The 14,890-nt window shown below is 46.6% G+C and overlaps 1 protein-coding gene across 7 annotated transcripts in view; it reads left to right on the top strand.

The window, feature by feature from the left end:
• TRIO (trio Rho guanine nucleotide exchange factor) overlaps positions 1–14,890 on the top strand; it is a 354,620-nt gene that overhangs the window by 134,479 nt on the left and 205,251 nt on the right. For all 7 annotated transcript variants that reach the window (XM_023239465.2, XM_045038713.1, XM_045038715.1 and 4 more), the window contains exons 4-7: positions 3,148–3,340; positions 5,818–6,330; positions 7,814–7,936; positions 12,183–12,374. In XM_023239465.2, coding sequence (XP_023095233.2) covers positions 3,148–3,340; positions 5,818–6,330; positions 7,814–7,936; positions 12,183–12,374 — 1,021 coding nt within the window. The remainder of the gene's footprint in view (positions 1–3,147; positions 3,341–5,817; positions 6,331–7,813; positions 7,937–12,182; positions 12,375–14,890) is intronic.

Genomic DNA, 14,890 nt, shown 5'->3' with positions numbered 1-14,890 from the left:
ATGGAATTAGTTTGCAAGGAAATTTTCCATTAACTGTGTGTAGGAGAAACAAGTCTCACTAGAAATTCTTGCTGGTGTAATTGGGATTCCCACACAGTGATGAGAATAACCTCAGTCTTGGTACATCTCTAGGTGTTTATTGCTCTTATTGTTTGAAATACACGCAACTAATTATGTTCTAGATCATCTTACCTTCTTTAGAATGATTTATAGTGGCTCCATGGATAAATCACCTCAACTCTCTTGTAACTGGTGAAGTAATGTGAAGACTTTTGACCGATACATTCATGAACATTCACATAAAAAGCTACTTTCTTCGTCTAGAAACTGAAGAGCGTTTCTCTCTTTCAGAGACCAGCATTGAGAAGGGACCTTACTTGTATCTAAAATTGCCTTATCTCACAGATAAAATGAGGCTCTTAGGTGAAACTGCTGAAGTAACTGGTTGACGGCCGCACTTTCCCATGAGCGCTGTCTTCCGGGAAGGGCCTCGTGGACCCCTTCCCTTGTGCACAGCTGCCCGCATTGGTTAGCTGCTCATAAATACACCTGGGTTTGGGAGCCTGCAAATCTTCCTTTCTTTTTTTCCTTTTTTTTTTTTTTTCTCTCCATGTTTGTTTGTTTTGAGAGAGAAGAGAGAACGAGTGGGGGAGAGGCAGAGAGAGAGGGAGAGAGAGAATTCCAGGCAGGCTCTCCACTGGAGACGTGGAGTCCGATGCGGGGCTCGATCTCAGGAACCGTGAGATCATGACCTGAGCCAAGAACAAGAGTCAGATGTTCAACTGACTGAGCCACCCGGGTGCTCCACAAGTCACTGCTTTCTTAATAAGGACTGGCTTTTAACTGGGTAAAGAGACAGATTGTAAGGATGTGCACTCCCAGCCCAGTTCACGTGCTGTTTCATTACTTGAAAAGCCACTATGTGGTTGGTTTATTGTGGAGGAGGGTGGATAGTGAGTCCTTTTGTAAACTGGGCCAGCTCAAGTATCTTCTGGTTGTGGTGTTCCCTGACTTGTTCCTGTCGTTGAGCCTGGAGTTATTCCGGATTCCCTTTCAGCCCCTTTCAAGCGGAGGGTGCGGTTTTCTGTGCACGCTGCGTAGCGCTCTGTGAGGAGAGGCACAGGCTGCCGGAGAACTGGCCCTGATGTGGTGAGGGCCGATGCCCCGAGTGCAGCCCGGCAGACGGCACCCACTGAGGCCCGAAGGGCCCGGCTGCACTGCACAGTCGCCCTCCTTTGTTGTGTGGCTGCAGGTAGAGTGTCCGCAGTGGGACGTCCCGCTGGGGCAGGCTCCCTCTGCTCAGGCAGAGCCCGAAGAAGTCCGGAATGCTCCCGGTGACTTGGGAGATTTTGGGAGACATTTCTGGAAGCCCCGTTTGCTTCTAGGATTTGTGAAGGAGGCCTGTGCTGTTCTCTCGTTTGTGGCCCGGGACCTACTCGAGACAGGGAGACATGATACCAGGAGGGTCGTGTGAGCCGAGTGTTAACTCATTAGGAGTTTTTATTCACGTGCAGTTGTAGACGGAAGTGCATCAAAGCATTCCTAGCAGTTTCCACCTCTGAGTGAGAAGCTAGGCCGCTGATCAGCCTTGTCATCTCTTGGTGGATTTCCACACCATGTTTCTGGGGCCTGTGCCACCACCCACGCAGGGTCTGTCTCCACAGACTGTTTGGAATGTTTTGTGACACGCCTGTTACATGGATGTAGCTGTGACAGGAACTTTGCATCTGTGAAATTGGGAACAACGGCTACTCTGATGCATCAAGATAAGGAATGGTGTCTATACGCACGCGTTCATGTGGGGAGGGGGAGGGGAAGGTAGAGGATGAACTTATGCAGTAGAACATGAAACTGGTTTTTTTGTTTGTTTGTTTGTTTGTTTGTTTGAGAGAGAGCGCAAGCAGGGGAGAGGGGCAGAGGGCGAGAGAGAGTGTGAAGCAGGCTCCACGCTCAGCATGGAGCCCGACTCGGGGCTCGATCCCACGACCCTGGGATCATGACCTGAACCAGTATCAAGAGTCAGACGCCCAGCCGCCTGAGCCACCCAGGCAGCCCAGCAATTGGTTTTAGTTTTGACTTAATTTATTTTCGCTTTTTAACTTCACGTAAATGGTAGCAATTAGTTCTCTTGAGTTTTAATTTATGAACTGTAACTGTATGAATTTATAACTGTAAATGGTTACTAGTTTCTCAGGTGATTACCCGAGACAGGGAAATGTCAGGTGTCTTTCCTGTAGGCCCGTACGTTCACGTTGGGTGAAAACCCAAGTTAGTCACCGCGCAGTTGGGGTCGTAGGTGTGATTCCAGGTGACCTCAGCGGCGGTCACAATCTGGCTCATGTCTGACCGGGATCAGCCGCCTGCACGGACTGCGTGTGTCCACCACAAGACAGCTAGGATGACGGCCCTTCCGCAAGGGTTAGCCTGCTCCGAAGTCTCTGGAGAGCTTCTGCATGAACACCGGAGTTCTCACCGAGTGTGACTGAGGATTTGTAACCTATCTTCAAGGGCGATTTAACTCTGGATATTCTTTATTACAGAAGTGCATTACATATATTTCCCATGTACCCAGGGGTTGAGATTTAATAGAGCTACTAATAATTATGAGCAACTGGCTTTTTTGTTTGTTTAAACTTGCCAGAATGCGGAGGGGCGTGCTGAGGGCTGGTATGTCACTGCTGCAACCCGGTGAAAAAGACAAATAAGTCTCAGTATCACCATGAAAATCTGTTTACCACCAAAACCCCACCAGAAGGGTGCCAAGGACCCTCAGGGAACCTCCGAGATAGCTCAGAGGCCTGAGCCAGTGAAAGGGGACAAAATGGGACATTGGAAAGTTCCAGTGCACTGGGATGGGTGGTTTCCGTACCTGGGAGGCTCTTGCGACTGCTGTTCTTTGATCTGTGACCTTCCCCACCTGGGCTCTGTGCACCTGTCAGGGGTCTGTCCCCACTGGTGCTCACCAGAGACCTTTGCTGTAATAGTTACTAGACAATGGGTGCGATCACTTAATACACAAAAGACGAGAAATTCCCTCCCCACCAGCCCACCTGACTATACGGAGCCCCACAGACAGGAGTCAGCCTCACCTGGTGGGACTCAGAGAAAGGGTCGCGTGGCTTAAATCTATTTTTTCTTTCTCTCTAGTGAAGAAGTCTGCAAGCGAGGATTCACGGTGATCGTGGACATGCGTGGGTCCAAGTGGGACTCCATTAAGCCTCTTCTGAAGATACTGCAGGAGTCCTTTCCCTGTTGCATCCATGTTGCCCTGATAATCAAGCCAGACAACTTTTGGCAGAAACAGAGGACTAATTTTGGCAGTTCTAAATTTGAATTTGAGGTAACTTCCATGTGTAGCCAGACCAATTAAACCAATAGGTGTGGTTTCTTGAAAGTGGACTTTTCCTCCTCATTTTAGATATCAGATTTTTAAAGCCACATATTAAATGGGAGCTGCACATCTTGTTACATGTGGCATGTAAAATTAGTTATTGCGTAAAAGAACAAAAATGGGTTCGTTTATCCCGTTATCCTACTGGATTATTTTTCCCGAGGGAGATACAGGCTCCAGTCCTCTTGGTTTTGGGTGGTGGGGCTGCTGAGGTACAGGGTGTGTAGCATAGGACAAGGTTCCCTTTTCGCCTGATAAAATAGCTTTACCTTCCAGTCCTGGTGGCTCTGTGTGGCCTCAGATTCGTTATCCTTGCCTCCATCTTAGAAATAAGGGAACATCGTGGAGACATTCCTAGCTTCACACGTCCGGAAGAAATGGAGTTTTTACCTTGTCCTTGCTAAATGGAGAGAGTGATCTGTTAGGTATTTCATATATCAGCTCTCTCATTTATGAGAAGGGAGATAGTCCTCTAAAAATGACACCGAGTGCCAAATTCAACCGCGCATAAGGTCGCGGTCTCCCAGACGGTGCACAAAACAAAAGCCTCAGCCTGCTGCTAACTTAACTTCCCTTCCCATTGACACCTCTCCTTCAGCTACCAAGGCCCTGACAAGGCTTTGGTGCAGTTTGTGTAATGAAATGGTTATGGGAAGAAAGTATTCTGGCCAGCTTGAAAATTGATTCATGCCCTGTTCTGTAATAGAGTGTTTTCTAATAAGATGTAATGATTTTTGGTTGAATAGATTGCTTCTCTTAGCACCTTTGCCCAGACAGTAGGTTTTAGTGATGTATTCATGTGTGTCGACAAGGTAAACAACAACAGTAGTATTAAGCACATCACACAGTATTAATTCTCAAGCTTTATGTTACCTGTTAACTTCTCAAAGTGTTTTCACACGGGTGTTACTTACATTTTAAAATCTTCCGTGGTACTGATTTTCAATCTGATATCTGAGTTTAGTTTTAATTTGAAACTACATTCAAGAAATTTAGGTAAAAGATGAAACCAGTAAGCCCTTATTTTCACACGGTAAAGAGTGATTTTGGATGACAGTTGATTGGGTCTTATTATTTTCTTAACACAGAATTTAAAGCGGGTTGTCTTTAATTACACACGTTTTAAGCAGAAATAACGGTTTAGCAATATAATGCGTGCACGTTTTTGCTGGTCTAATTTTGATCTCTCCTTCTGGGCCTTTAAAGTTACCTGTACCGGCTTTTCTACTGAGCTTATTGTCTCTACATTGTTACCAGCCTTGGCCTCTCTCTGTGAAGTGATTAGATCCGTGGGTGTTATTAAAAGTCTGAGCAAATGAGACAGGAATGAACCTACAGTCAACTGCAGGCCAGCACGCTGGGCTGGGAGCAGCCCGTCTTTCGAGCTCAGTTTGTTGCTCTTTGCAGGTTCTCAGGCCCGCCATCCTGGAGTCGATGCAATCCTAAGTCTCTCTAAGGCTGGAGGTGACAGAGGTGGGGCTAAACCAGCCTTTCTCTGTTTTGTTTTTTGCTTCTAGGCCACAAATCTTTTTTTCCTTTCACTTTGTCTTTGCATTTCATGACTCCTCTCCCACTCCCTGTGTTTCCCTTGAGGCACAGTATTGGTAGTAACCCTGCAGCAGCATGTGGTATAGGTCGGGTGAGGTTAATCTGATTTTTGCTTAGATTGTAAAGGACGAAAACTTCGTCACTGTTAGATTGGAAAGTGCAACGCTTATACTAAGAACTGTGGCAGATCATTGCAATGAATGAAACTCTCCCTCTGTCTTTAGCTTTGTGACAGGAGTTTCCGCCCCCTTTCTGGCTACTTCTGTATATTCTGTAAAATTTAAAAAAGCCGTTCATATCCTAGCATCCACTATGTGATGGGAGGTGAAGTTAGGACAGGGGGAGTGGTAATGGTGGTCCGGTGGGAGCGCTGTTTATCATTTAATGACCAGCTCACAAATCATTGTCCTGAGAGGGAGGACATTAGCTTGATGGTAGATAGGAGGAGGCCTCTACGGTGTTTTCTGTTGGGAGTGAGGTGGTAGAGTGGTGTGCATGAGAAAGAGTGCATTGATGAAGTAAAATTGGTAAATCCTCTGCTCTGTTTTGCAATTTAAGACATTTCCTGGTAATTGTGCCTAAGATAGTGGGTTAATTTCCACATTCTTGGAAAGAAATCCAGGCTCTTTAGCTCTCCTGAAATACATATCCTGTAATTTTCGGAGTTCTGACTAACGTGTTGCTCTACTAGATTTATCTTTCACTGACTATACTGGTAATGTTTCTTTCATCTACATTTATTTTTTATGGGGCCAGAACAAGGTATGTTTTCTATAGATTAAGTTTGAAAATCTCTGAGTAAGTATTGCAGGTTGCATTATGATAAGGCCACGTAGACTTGGTTTATCTTCTCATACATGATTTTTTTTCCTCTTAAGACAAATATGGTCTCTTTAGAAGGCCTTACCAAAGTAGTTGATCCTTCTCAGCTCACCCCCGAGTTTGATGGCTGCTTGGAGTACAACCATGAAGAATGGATTGAAATCAGAGTTGCTTTTGAAGACTACATTAGCAATGCGACCCACATGCTGTCTCGGCTGGAGGAACTTCAGGACATCCTGGCCAAGAAGGAATTGCCTCAGGATTTAGAGGGGGCTCGGAATATGATCGAGGAGCATTCGCAGCTGAAGAAGAAGGTGATTAAAGCCCCCATAGAAGACTTGGATTTAGAGGGACAGAAGCTGCTGCAGAGGATTCAGAGCAGTGACAGCTTTCCCAAAAAGAACTCCGGCTCTGGCAACGCGGACCTGCAGAGCCTCCTACCCAAGGTGTCTGCCATGTTGGACCGGCTGCACTCAACTCGGCAGCACCTGCATCAGATGTGGCACGTGAGGAAGCTGAAGCTGGACCAGTGCTTTCAGCTGAGGCTGTTTGAACAGGATGCCGAGAAGGTAAAGGAGCAGGGAGAGGGAAGCTAAAATGAGGCCTGGAGGGGGAGGCCTCATGGCTCACTGGGGCCCGGCAGCCAGGGCCGCCTTGGTCGGGAGAAAGGGCCAAGGAAGGGTAAGCCACTCTCACGGCGTTGTTTCAGAACTCGCCAAGTGTCACTTCAGAGATCCGCCCTAAGTCTCCCTCCCTGTTTTCCTCCTTGGGCGGGCCAGTGCTATTTTAGGAACTCTGAGTTATTAATTACTGGCAGTTTGCTTTAGGATAACCGTAGGATGAATGAGAATGGTATCTTGAGTTAAAAGAGTGAACATTTTATAGAATTATGTTATTGACAGCGATAATTGTGTACGTGTTTTGCTAATAACTGCTCTTCACTCCTCTCTAGGTAGTGACAGAACACCGTTCAGATCTATCACTGAATATGTTTTTAAAATAAAAGATGAATAATGTGTTAAAAATAATGGCTTCTGGGAAATATGGGCAGTGATTACTGACGGTCTCCTTTTATTCTTGTGCTCCAGACAAAATAACCCGTCCAAGCAAGTGTTTGTGTTACAGGCTCAGTCTTAGCAATGTGGAAACATTTATAGGACTGTGTTGTAAGCCATGAATATGAGTGAACTGATCTGTCTTAATTTGAGCCCATTGAATTTTTTTCATGGACAGGAGAATATTTTTAAAGCAAAAACCAAAAACAAAAAAACGGTATCACAAACCTTTGTTTCAAACAGTGACAAGCCACTACCGTTGTTTGGCAAGCGTTTAATATATCTGTCAATGTACTTCTGTTTAAAGAAGTGCCTTGTCAAAGATGCTAGAAAATCTTCCTTTCAATTACTAGAAAAACAGGTGACTGTCTGGGCTTCTGGTTCAAGTCATGATACCAGGACTAATTGATAGTTACTCCTTTTTCCTTAAAGGTTTTCCTTGTAAACAGCATAATTGTCATCCTTTTCCAGGTAGTATCTGTATTGACCCTTGAGAGGGATGTCATCATTAAATTTTTTTCCCCAGTCCTTTTTATTTTTATGACAGATTTCATTGTTTGCATTTGCACAGCTTTTAAAATACTGTTTGCACTAAAGCGCATATGATCGTGTAGTCGCTGGAATTGCTGTCAGTAATCTGTGGGCATCGCAAAACTGGTCCACATACCTGTAAGTCCCTAATTTCACCCAACAGGTCTTTAATTGAAGAGCAGTGCTTTCATCAGCCTGAGGGATTTGAATACCTCCTTAAAGAGTAGCATCTGCTTCTTACATCCTCGTCAAAGGAACGCAGTAGACATAAGATTTTCTCATAGACCCTGCAGGTTCAGAACTGCTTACTTTGTAGAAGTCAAGGATCTTTTGGACCCAAATCTCCGAGAGGTTATCAGAGGAATGACACTGCCCTTGATTGCCTTGGTCCTGCTCCTGGGCCTGTGCCAGTCGCTTCTCTTCTGGAGTGATTTCAGGTTTTTTTTTTTTTTTTTCATTCTGGTAGATGTTTGACTGGATCACACACAACAAGGGCCTGTTTCTGAACAGCTACACCGAGATTGGGACCAGCCATCCTCACGCAATGGAGCTCCAGACACAGCACAACCACTTTGCCATGAACTGTATGGTAAGACGCTGTCAGAGCAGATGTAGCTTGTGTGTGCGAGTATTTTAGCAGACGGGCGGTGTTTACACAGATGGTGTCCCAGTGCACTGCCAGGAGGCCGTGCGGGGCCTTTGGAGCTACCGATTCGGTGGTCGCAGCTGACCTCCAAGTGTGGGAAGTTCTCAGTGTTGGTGGTATCCACGGCGTCTTTTAAGTTTTAAATGAGCAAAAATGTGAAAACAAGCAAACAAACCGGTAAAACTCGAACTGGTTACTTGGCCAGTTCAACACGGATGATTTTGCTGCTAGCTCGTGTGCTGCCCTCTTAGGAGCCTACAGGGGCCCCAGAAAGGCTCCTCAGTGACCACGTGACTCTCCCGAGAGCCACTGTCACTGTGCTGGCTGCCCTTCCCGAGGAAGAAGTAAGCCAGCCTGCCTGCTGTCTGCCTCGGGGCGCACTCCAGTTCTCCTGAAACGTGACGTTTCCTTCCAAGCTGAACTGAAGTAGTGGGGTCCGGACATGAGCCGTGCCTGGAGCTCCCTGGCTCTGTTTGGGGTTGATGCCCCCGATTCCCGTGGCCTGTCGTGACCAGATGGGGGGTTGTTGTAGGACTATTAAGCAAAACAGAAGACCAATGAATTTTAAGTAGCACTTTTGTTACATTTTTGGAGTTCCTATAACGAAAATATTCTATATTCTATAGAATATATTCTATAGCATATATATTCTATATCCTATAGCATATATGTTCTTTCTATAGACAGTTAAGCTTCTAGAAATTTTCTTTTCAGGGATAAAGAGTTTTGGTTTGGACTTTGAGCCAGTCTGTGAGAATTAACCACTCGTGGACCTTATAGCTTTTTTTTTTTTCTTTTTTTTTTTTTTACAGAGCACTGAAGCAATATAAAGATGGGCTTTTTTTTATTAATTAAGATACCACTTAATTGAAGTTTGGTCAACTAAATGCTCCAATTTAGGTAGTTTCAAAGATAACATTTAGCAATAAAATTTTTGTAGTAGATACCATCAGAAAAGTTTGATATCTTTTCTAGGGTTTGAGGTAAGAGAATTTCTGGTTTAAATGATCAAACCTGGGCATAGATGAGGAGAGCCAAAATGTTACCTTTGGAGGAAGCTATTTAGAATATCTTCCCAAGAAATTTTTATCAGGTTTTCAGACCATTCTGACCCTGCAGCTACAGGCAGTAGGCATGCAATCCACTGTATCACATGCTTTAAAAACAAGAAATGCTAACATATACTTCAAACAAACGAGGACACACAATGTCTTCTCACCCCACCCACCATTATTAGTGGCACATTTAGGATCGAGAAGATGTGAGCGTGGTGTGGAAGGCAGCAGTGTGGGGCGGGAATGCAGAGTTTCTCATCTGTAAAGTGGGGATTATAGCTGCCTTCCCTGGAGTTCTGTTATTTTATTTCCTCTCTATCTGTAAAATACTAAGATAATGCTGAACACATAGTAAGTAAGTACTTGATAAATGGTGATTATTAGCAGTCGCGTTATCACCAATTAAAAGCACTGTTAAACTTTGGGGAGCACCTGAGTGGCTCAGTCAGTTGAGCGTCTGACTCTTGATTTTGGCTTAAGTCATGATCCCAGGGTCGAGGGACTGTGTCAGGCTCCGTGCTGGGTGTGGAGCCTGCTTAAGATTCTCTCCCTCTCCCTCTCCCCCTCCCCCTCCCCCTCCCCCTCCCCCTCCCCCTCCCCCTCTCCCTCCCTCCCCCTCTCCCTCCCTCCCTCTCCCTCTCCCTCCCTCCCCCTCTCCCTCCCTCCCTCCCTCTCCCTCTCTTCCCCTCTCCCTCTCTTCTCCCCTCTCTTCCCCTCTCCCTCTCCCCCTCCCCCTCCCCGTTCCTTTCCCATGCTTATGTGCTCTCTTTAAAAAAAAAAAATTAAAAACTCTTAAAAGTATGAATGATATCTTTTTTTAGGTCTATTTTCTGATTCTTTACAATAAACTCATATCACTTTGCTAAGTTGAGATTTTTGTTAAAAAAGAGCAGGGTAACTGTGTGCCATGCTGGGTGGCAGCCGGTTCCAGGCCGTGTCCTGCCCCTGGCCCGCCGCAGTACTGTGAGTGCTTGGTGCCTGTCTGGGGCATTTAGTGGCATTTAGTGGTGCAGAGCAAGGGCCTGGTAACTTCTTGTGCTACCAGCAGTGTGTTAAACATTTTTTGACAAAATGAAAATGCTGGTCATCAATATGCACGGTCGATAGTCTCTAAAGAAAGCGTATGAAGGGACGCCAACAGTTGGTTGGGCTCATTGTGTGTCACGGACTTTTAACAGCTGTGACAGTAAGAACTAGCGGCAGGTACCGTGACGCAGGGAATTCTACATTGCCGTATTTGCGCAGAGGGAGTTTCTTGGACTGCGTGCCACCACGTTCCTTTTTCTGTGTTGCCAGTGATGCAGCGATGGGAAGGGTCTGATCCGTGATCCGCAGACCGGCACTCCCTACGCAGAGTGCAGTCTGCTTGAGGATACGGAAGGGTGACACAGGACACAGGACGCCATCTCGGTGGGAGTGAATACCCTCAGGTTCCCATGGCGGGGCCATCCGAATGGGGAGCTCTGCTCTGGACTCCAGCAGAGGGCAGCTGCTCATTCTCTTCCCGCAGGCCTTTGGGGTTGATTACCTCTTTAACGATACAAACAAAGCAAAAATTAGCATTTACAGTAAAACCTTGGATCGGGAGTAACTTGTTCTGTGAGTGTTCCGCAAGACGAGCAAACGTTTCTCACAAGTTTTAACTCGATAAACGAGCGACGTCTCGCAATACAAGTAGTTCGTGACCCCAGATGTCACACGATCCCAACTGAGCCAGCGGCTCTTAAAATCCACTTCGCTATGCAAGCCCTTTGGATATCACGCGTGTTTCCAGAATGGCCCGCAACTAGAGAGACGGAACACCTGTGAGAAGGGGAGCCACTAGTTTTGACTAAAGGATGCTGGTCAGAGCATTATTGCCATAAGAGCCGGCGAGGACTGTTTCCCACAGACTGTGACCTTGGCTGACTGTCGCAGCTCTGCAGGTGCCCTCTCTCCCTGCACATCTGTTAGCTGATTCTAGCCTGCAGATGTGCCCGGAAAAGGAACTCAGAGGCTGGAGTCTGTGGCTGGAGTCTGATCCTAGAGTACCCTACCTAGTTCAGATTTGGGTGAAAATGGAGGGAAAGAACGGACAGGTGCACAGGTGCATTCTTCAGGGTGCTCACTGGGTGGGCTGCAGACCAGGTGGCAGTGAGGAGGCTGCTGCAGGGGGTGTGGCAGAGGGACAGTGGCCCAGAGGACCACTCGAGAGGGGAGGGGAGGGGAGGCCAGAAACATGGAGAGGGGTCTGGATAGGTTGGATGATCAGATTTCACGGCTGGATAGGGAGGGAGGAGCCAAAGAAAGAGGTGTCTTGGTAGGTTTGGGGGAACTTCTAAGAGGAGCAGCGTTGTGATGAACTAACTGCAGCTGGGGTTTGCTGAAGGTGCACGCTCCCCACTGCTGCCTTCCCTGGAATGGGAGCCTCAAGGATGACTGAAGGTGGAAAGGGGAACAGCATAGTGAGAACTAATTTGGGGAGAAAGGGGTATGTGTTTTTCAGCCTCACAGTAAACTGGTAGGCTTGAAGATGGGCACTTCACGGAGTAGAAAAAAGCTTGATTGAAGGTGGTGTGCACGCAGCGTGGTTCCTTTCGTGCCTCGGTTCCTCTTCCGTGGAGAAAGTGGATCTGTTTCCAGAAGGTTCTCTATTGGCCCCAAAGCGACAGGCGCCTGGAGCTCGTGTAGACAGGCGAGCTTGTTTCCACACAGAACAACAGCCCATGGTTGATCCGTGCGTAGTTTCTGGGTTCTAGTTAAAACCTGCAGCGTTGGGTTTTGTCGGTTCTGGGTGACTGCTTCACAGTGGGCTTGCCATCTGGACCCTTTTCAGGATTCGAAGCCAGCGAGTGAGTCAGAGTATGTTTGTGCGCCCACTTGTGTACTCTGTTGCTTTGTGCCTAACAGTCTGCCTCTCAGCTAGTTGATTTGTAATTTTGCAGTTTTAAAAATAGAAATTGAAACCAATGCTTAGAGTTTATGGAAATCAGATAGCAAATATGTACACTATTTTGTACCAGGTGATTCTGCTGTTCAAAATATAACTGAAGTTCGTGGGCTGTGTTTCAGAAAGCGCCATCCTCTGTGTTTCTTAGAAGGAAGCTTCTTGTCCGCCTTCCCTCACGAGCCCTCTTTCTCTGCCCCTTTTGCAGAACGTGTATGTAAACATAAACCGCATAATGTCGGTGGCAAATCGCTTGGTAGAGTCTGGCCACTACGCCTCTCAGCAGATCAAGCAGATTGCGAACCAGCTGGAGCAGGAGTGGAAGGCATTTGCGGCAGCCCTGGATGAGCGGAGCACCTTGCTGGACATGTCCTCCATTTTCCACCAGAAGGCTGAGAAGGTCAGTGCCCGGGCCCCACGGCCCACGGGGTGGTGACGGGAGGACTTCCTCCTTCGATACCCTCCCAAGTCCTTGGAGGACTTTTGTGTGACCCTTATAGTGCCTAAGAACACGAGCTCTCAAGCCAGGCTGCTGGGAGTTAAAACCCCAGCTCTCTTACCTGGTGCTGTGCGATCTTAGGCAAGTTACTTCACCTCTCTGTTCCTTGGTTTTCTTGTCTGTAAAGTGGAACTAAAAGTATGTGCTTGAGAGGAGTGATTTATCACATAAATGAGATACTTCGTACTAGGTGCCCCGTGTAGTGCCTGGTAAGTAGTGTAAGTACTGTAAGTACTAATAAGTGGTAGCCACTGTTCTTGTTCCCTCTTCTCCCTTCTCCCCACTCTACTTCCCTTCTTCCTTCTTTCCTTCCTTCCTCCTTCCTTCCTTCCCTCCCTCTTTTCTTTCTTTCTTTCTTTCTTTCTTTCTTTCTTTCTTTCTTTCTTTCTTTCTTTTTCTTTCTTTTTCTTTCTTTTTCTTTCTTTTTCTTTCTTTTTCTTTCTTTTTCTTTCTTTCTTTCTTTCTTTCTTTCTTTCTTTCTTTTTCTTTCTTTTTCTTTCTTTTTCTTTCTTTCTTTCTTTCTTTCTTTCTTTTTCTTTCTTTCTTTCTTTCTTTCTTTCTTTCTTTCTTCTCCTCCCCCTCCCCCTCCCCCACCTCCTCCCCCTCCCCTGCCTCCTCCCCCTCCTCCCCCTCCTCCCCCTCCTCCCCCTCCTCCCCCTTCCCCTCCTTCCCCTCCTTCCCCTCCTACCCCTCCTCCCCCTCCTCCTCCTTGCTATCACTTTTAGTATTCTGATTAGGGTGATTTGTCAGCAAGTAACTGAGTGCCTGATTATCAGGTTTAAATATCAGGAGTTTGCTTTTCTCACAAATCAAGAAGTTGCAAAGTGTAGAGAGTTGTAGCCATACAGCTATGTTGGGGTCGGGTCTGCTCCTCCCGGGTTTGTGCCACCGTTCCTGCACCTGCACCCTGGTGTCCACCATAGTCTGGGATGGTGGTGCCGGTCACTTTTATCAGGAAAACATTAATTTCAGAAGGTCCCCTACCCCAGCACACCTCACCTCCTTTCCCCTTGAGTGGAAGTAGGGTGTAGGCCCGTGCTCTGGCTGCGTGGGAGGGTGCAAGAAGGCAGACGTGGCTTTTTAGCCTCCACAGTAGCGGCCACGCTCTGCCAGCAAGGGCTCGGGCTGACAGACGACTTTTGGGAAGGCAGTTTACAGTGTCTTTCACATTTATTAAACTGTATGGATTTGAACTTGACACTGGCTTCTTTAGCTGAAGTGCTGGTCAGAAGACTGTGAGAGGTCATATGTGCGTCTGCTCATAGAACCCCCACAGCTCTGCAGTCCTCCAGCGCTTGCTTAAGCAAACGTACCCTGAACTACACAAGGAAGTGCTTCGCTCATGACTCAGACTTTAATTAGTGGAAAGCATGCTGGGCAGTGAAATACCTTTTTCAAGATGTGGAGAAAGAACACAGGACTTTTAGCCACTAGGAAGGCGTATGGGAAAGAAGCAAGTGGTTGCCTGATGTTAAAGGAAAAATATTGGTTGGGGTCATTTTTTGTGGTGGGCGGAGACTGCATTCATAGGGATCTGTACTGACGCTGTTAAGAAGGAAATGGTATAATCGAGACACTGTCTCTGTTGAGGAGTGAAGTCAGTAAACGTGAGATAGAGTCCCAGCTTGCCCAGGGTTTTGGCAAGGTAGCTAGAATGTTGCACAAGACCCTAATTAGTAGTGATCTTGACTCTGGAAACCTTTCAAATATGAAGCAGAAGAAGAAACTGAATGGTATACAGAGAAACAAGTCTTTGTGGCCTCACGTGAAAGCTGTGAATAGGGGCTTCGGGTTCCAGTAGTCCGATTTTTCAGCTCCCTAACCTATGCATTTAACTGGCTTTATGATAAAGGGGAAACAAAAGCCCACACACAAAAACAGGTTTAAAAAAAAAAAAAAACACAGGACCCCACCCCCCTTCTGCAGAAAACAGCACTGTGCTCACCTCTGGTTCCTGTCTTTGTCCAGGGTGTGGTGTATTATTCACTGGACGTTTTTGTAGGTGGGAAGATGAGCCACGTGGTCTCCCGCACATACGTCACCTGGAATCGTCACGTGTTCTACTGCAAGAAGTAGAGTGGCAGTGGGCTCTCAGAAAGTTCCATTAAGCTGATATGAATAGATGTGAAACAGGACAACCTATGTGGTGAATGGCAGAGGGTCTGAAGCATAGTAACACACAGGGAAGGTCCCTTTCGTGAACGCGAGCCTGGGGTGTTCTCTTTGGATAAAATGAGTGACTGTAAATTATGGATTTGAAGGAAACTGGACTAGATGAATACATTATTGGACACAATATCGTGGAATCCTGTGTAAACATGACAGTGCTTGAGGTCTCTGTGTGTATCCAGTAGCCAGAGATGAAGCCAAATACAAGTTAGGGTCAGAGAGGCCTGGTGAAGAAAGGGCCCAGCATC

Source organism: Felis catus, chromosome A1, assembly GCF_018350175.1.
Source record: "Felis catus isolate Fca126 chromosome A1, F.catus_Fca126_mat1.0, whole genome shotgun sequence".
NCBI lineage: Eukaryota > Metazoa > Chordata > Mammalia > Carnivora > Felidae > Felis > Felis catus.
Note: the sequence above shows the minus strand (reverse complement) of the source record. Positions and strands in the feature narration are given on the sequence as shown.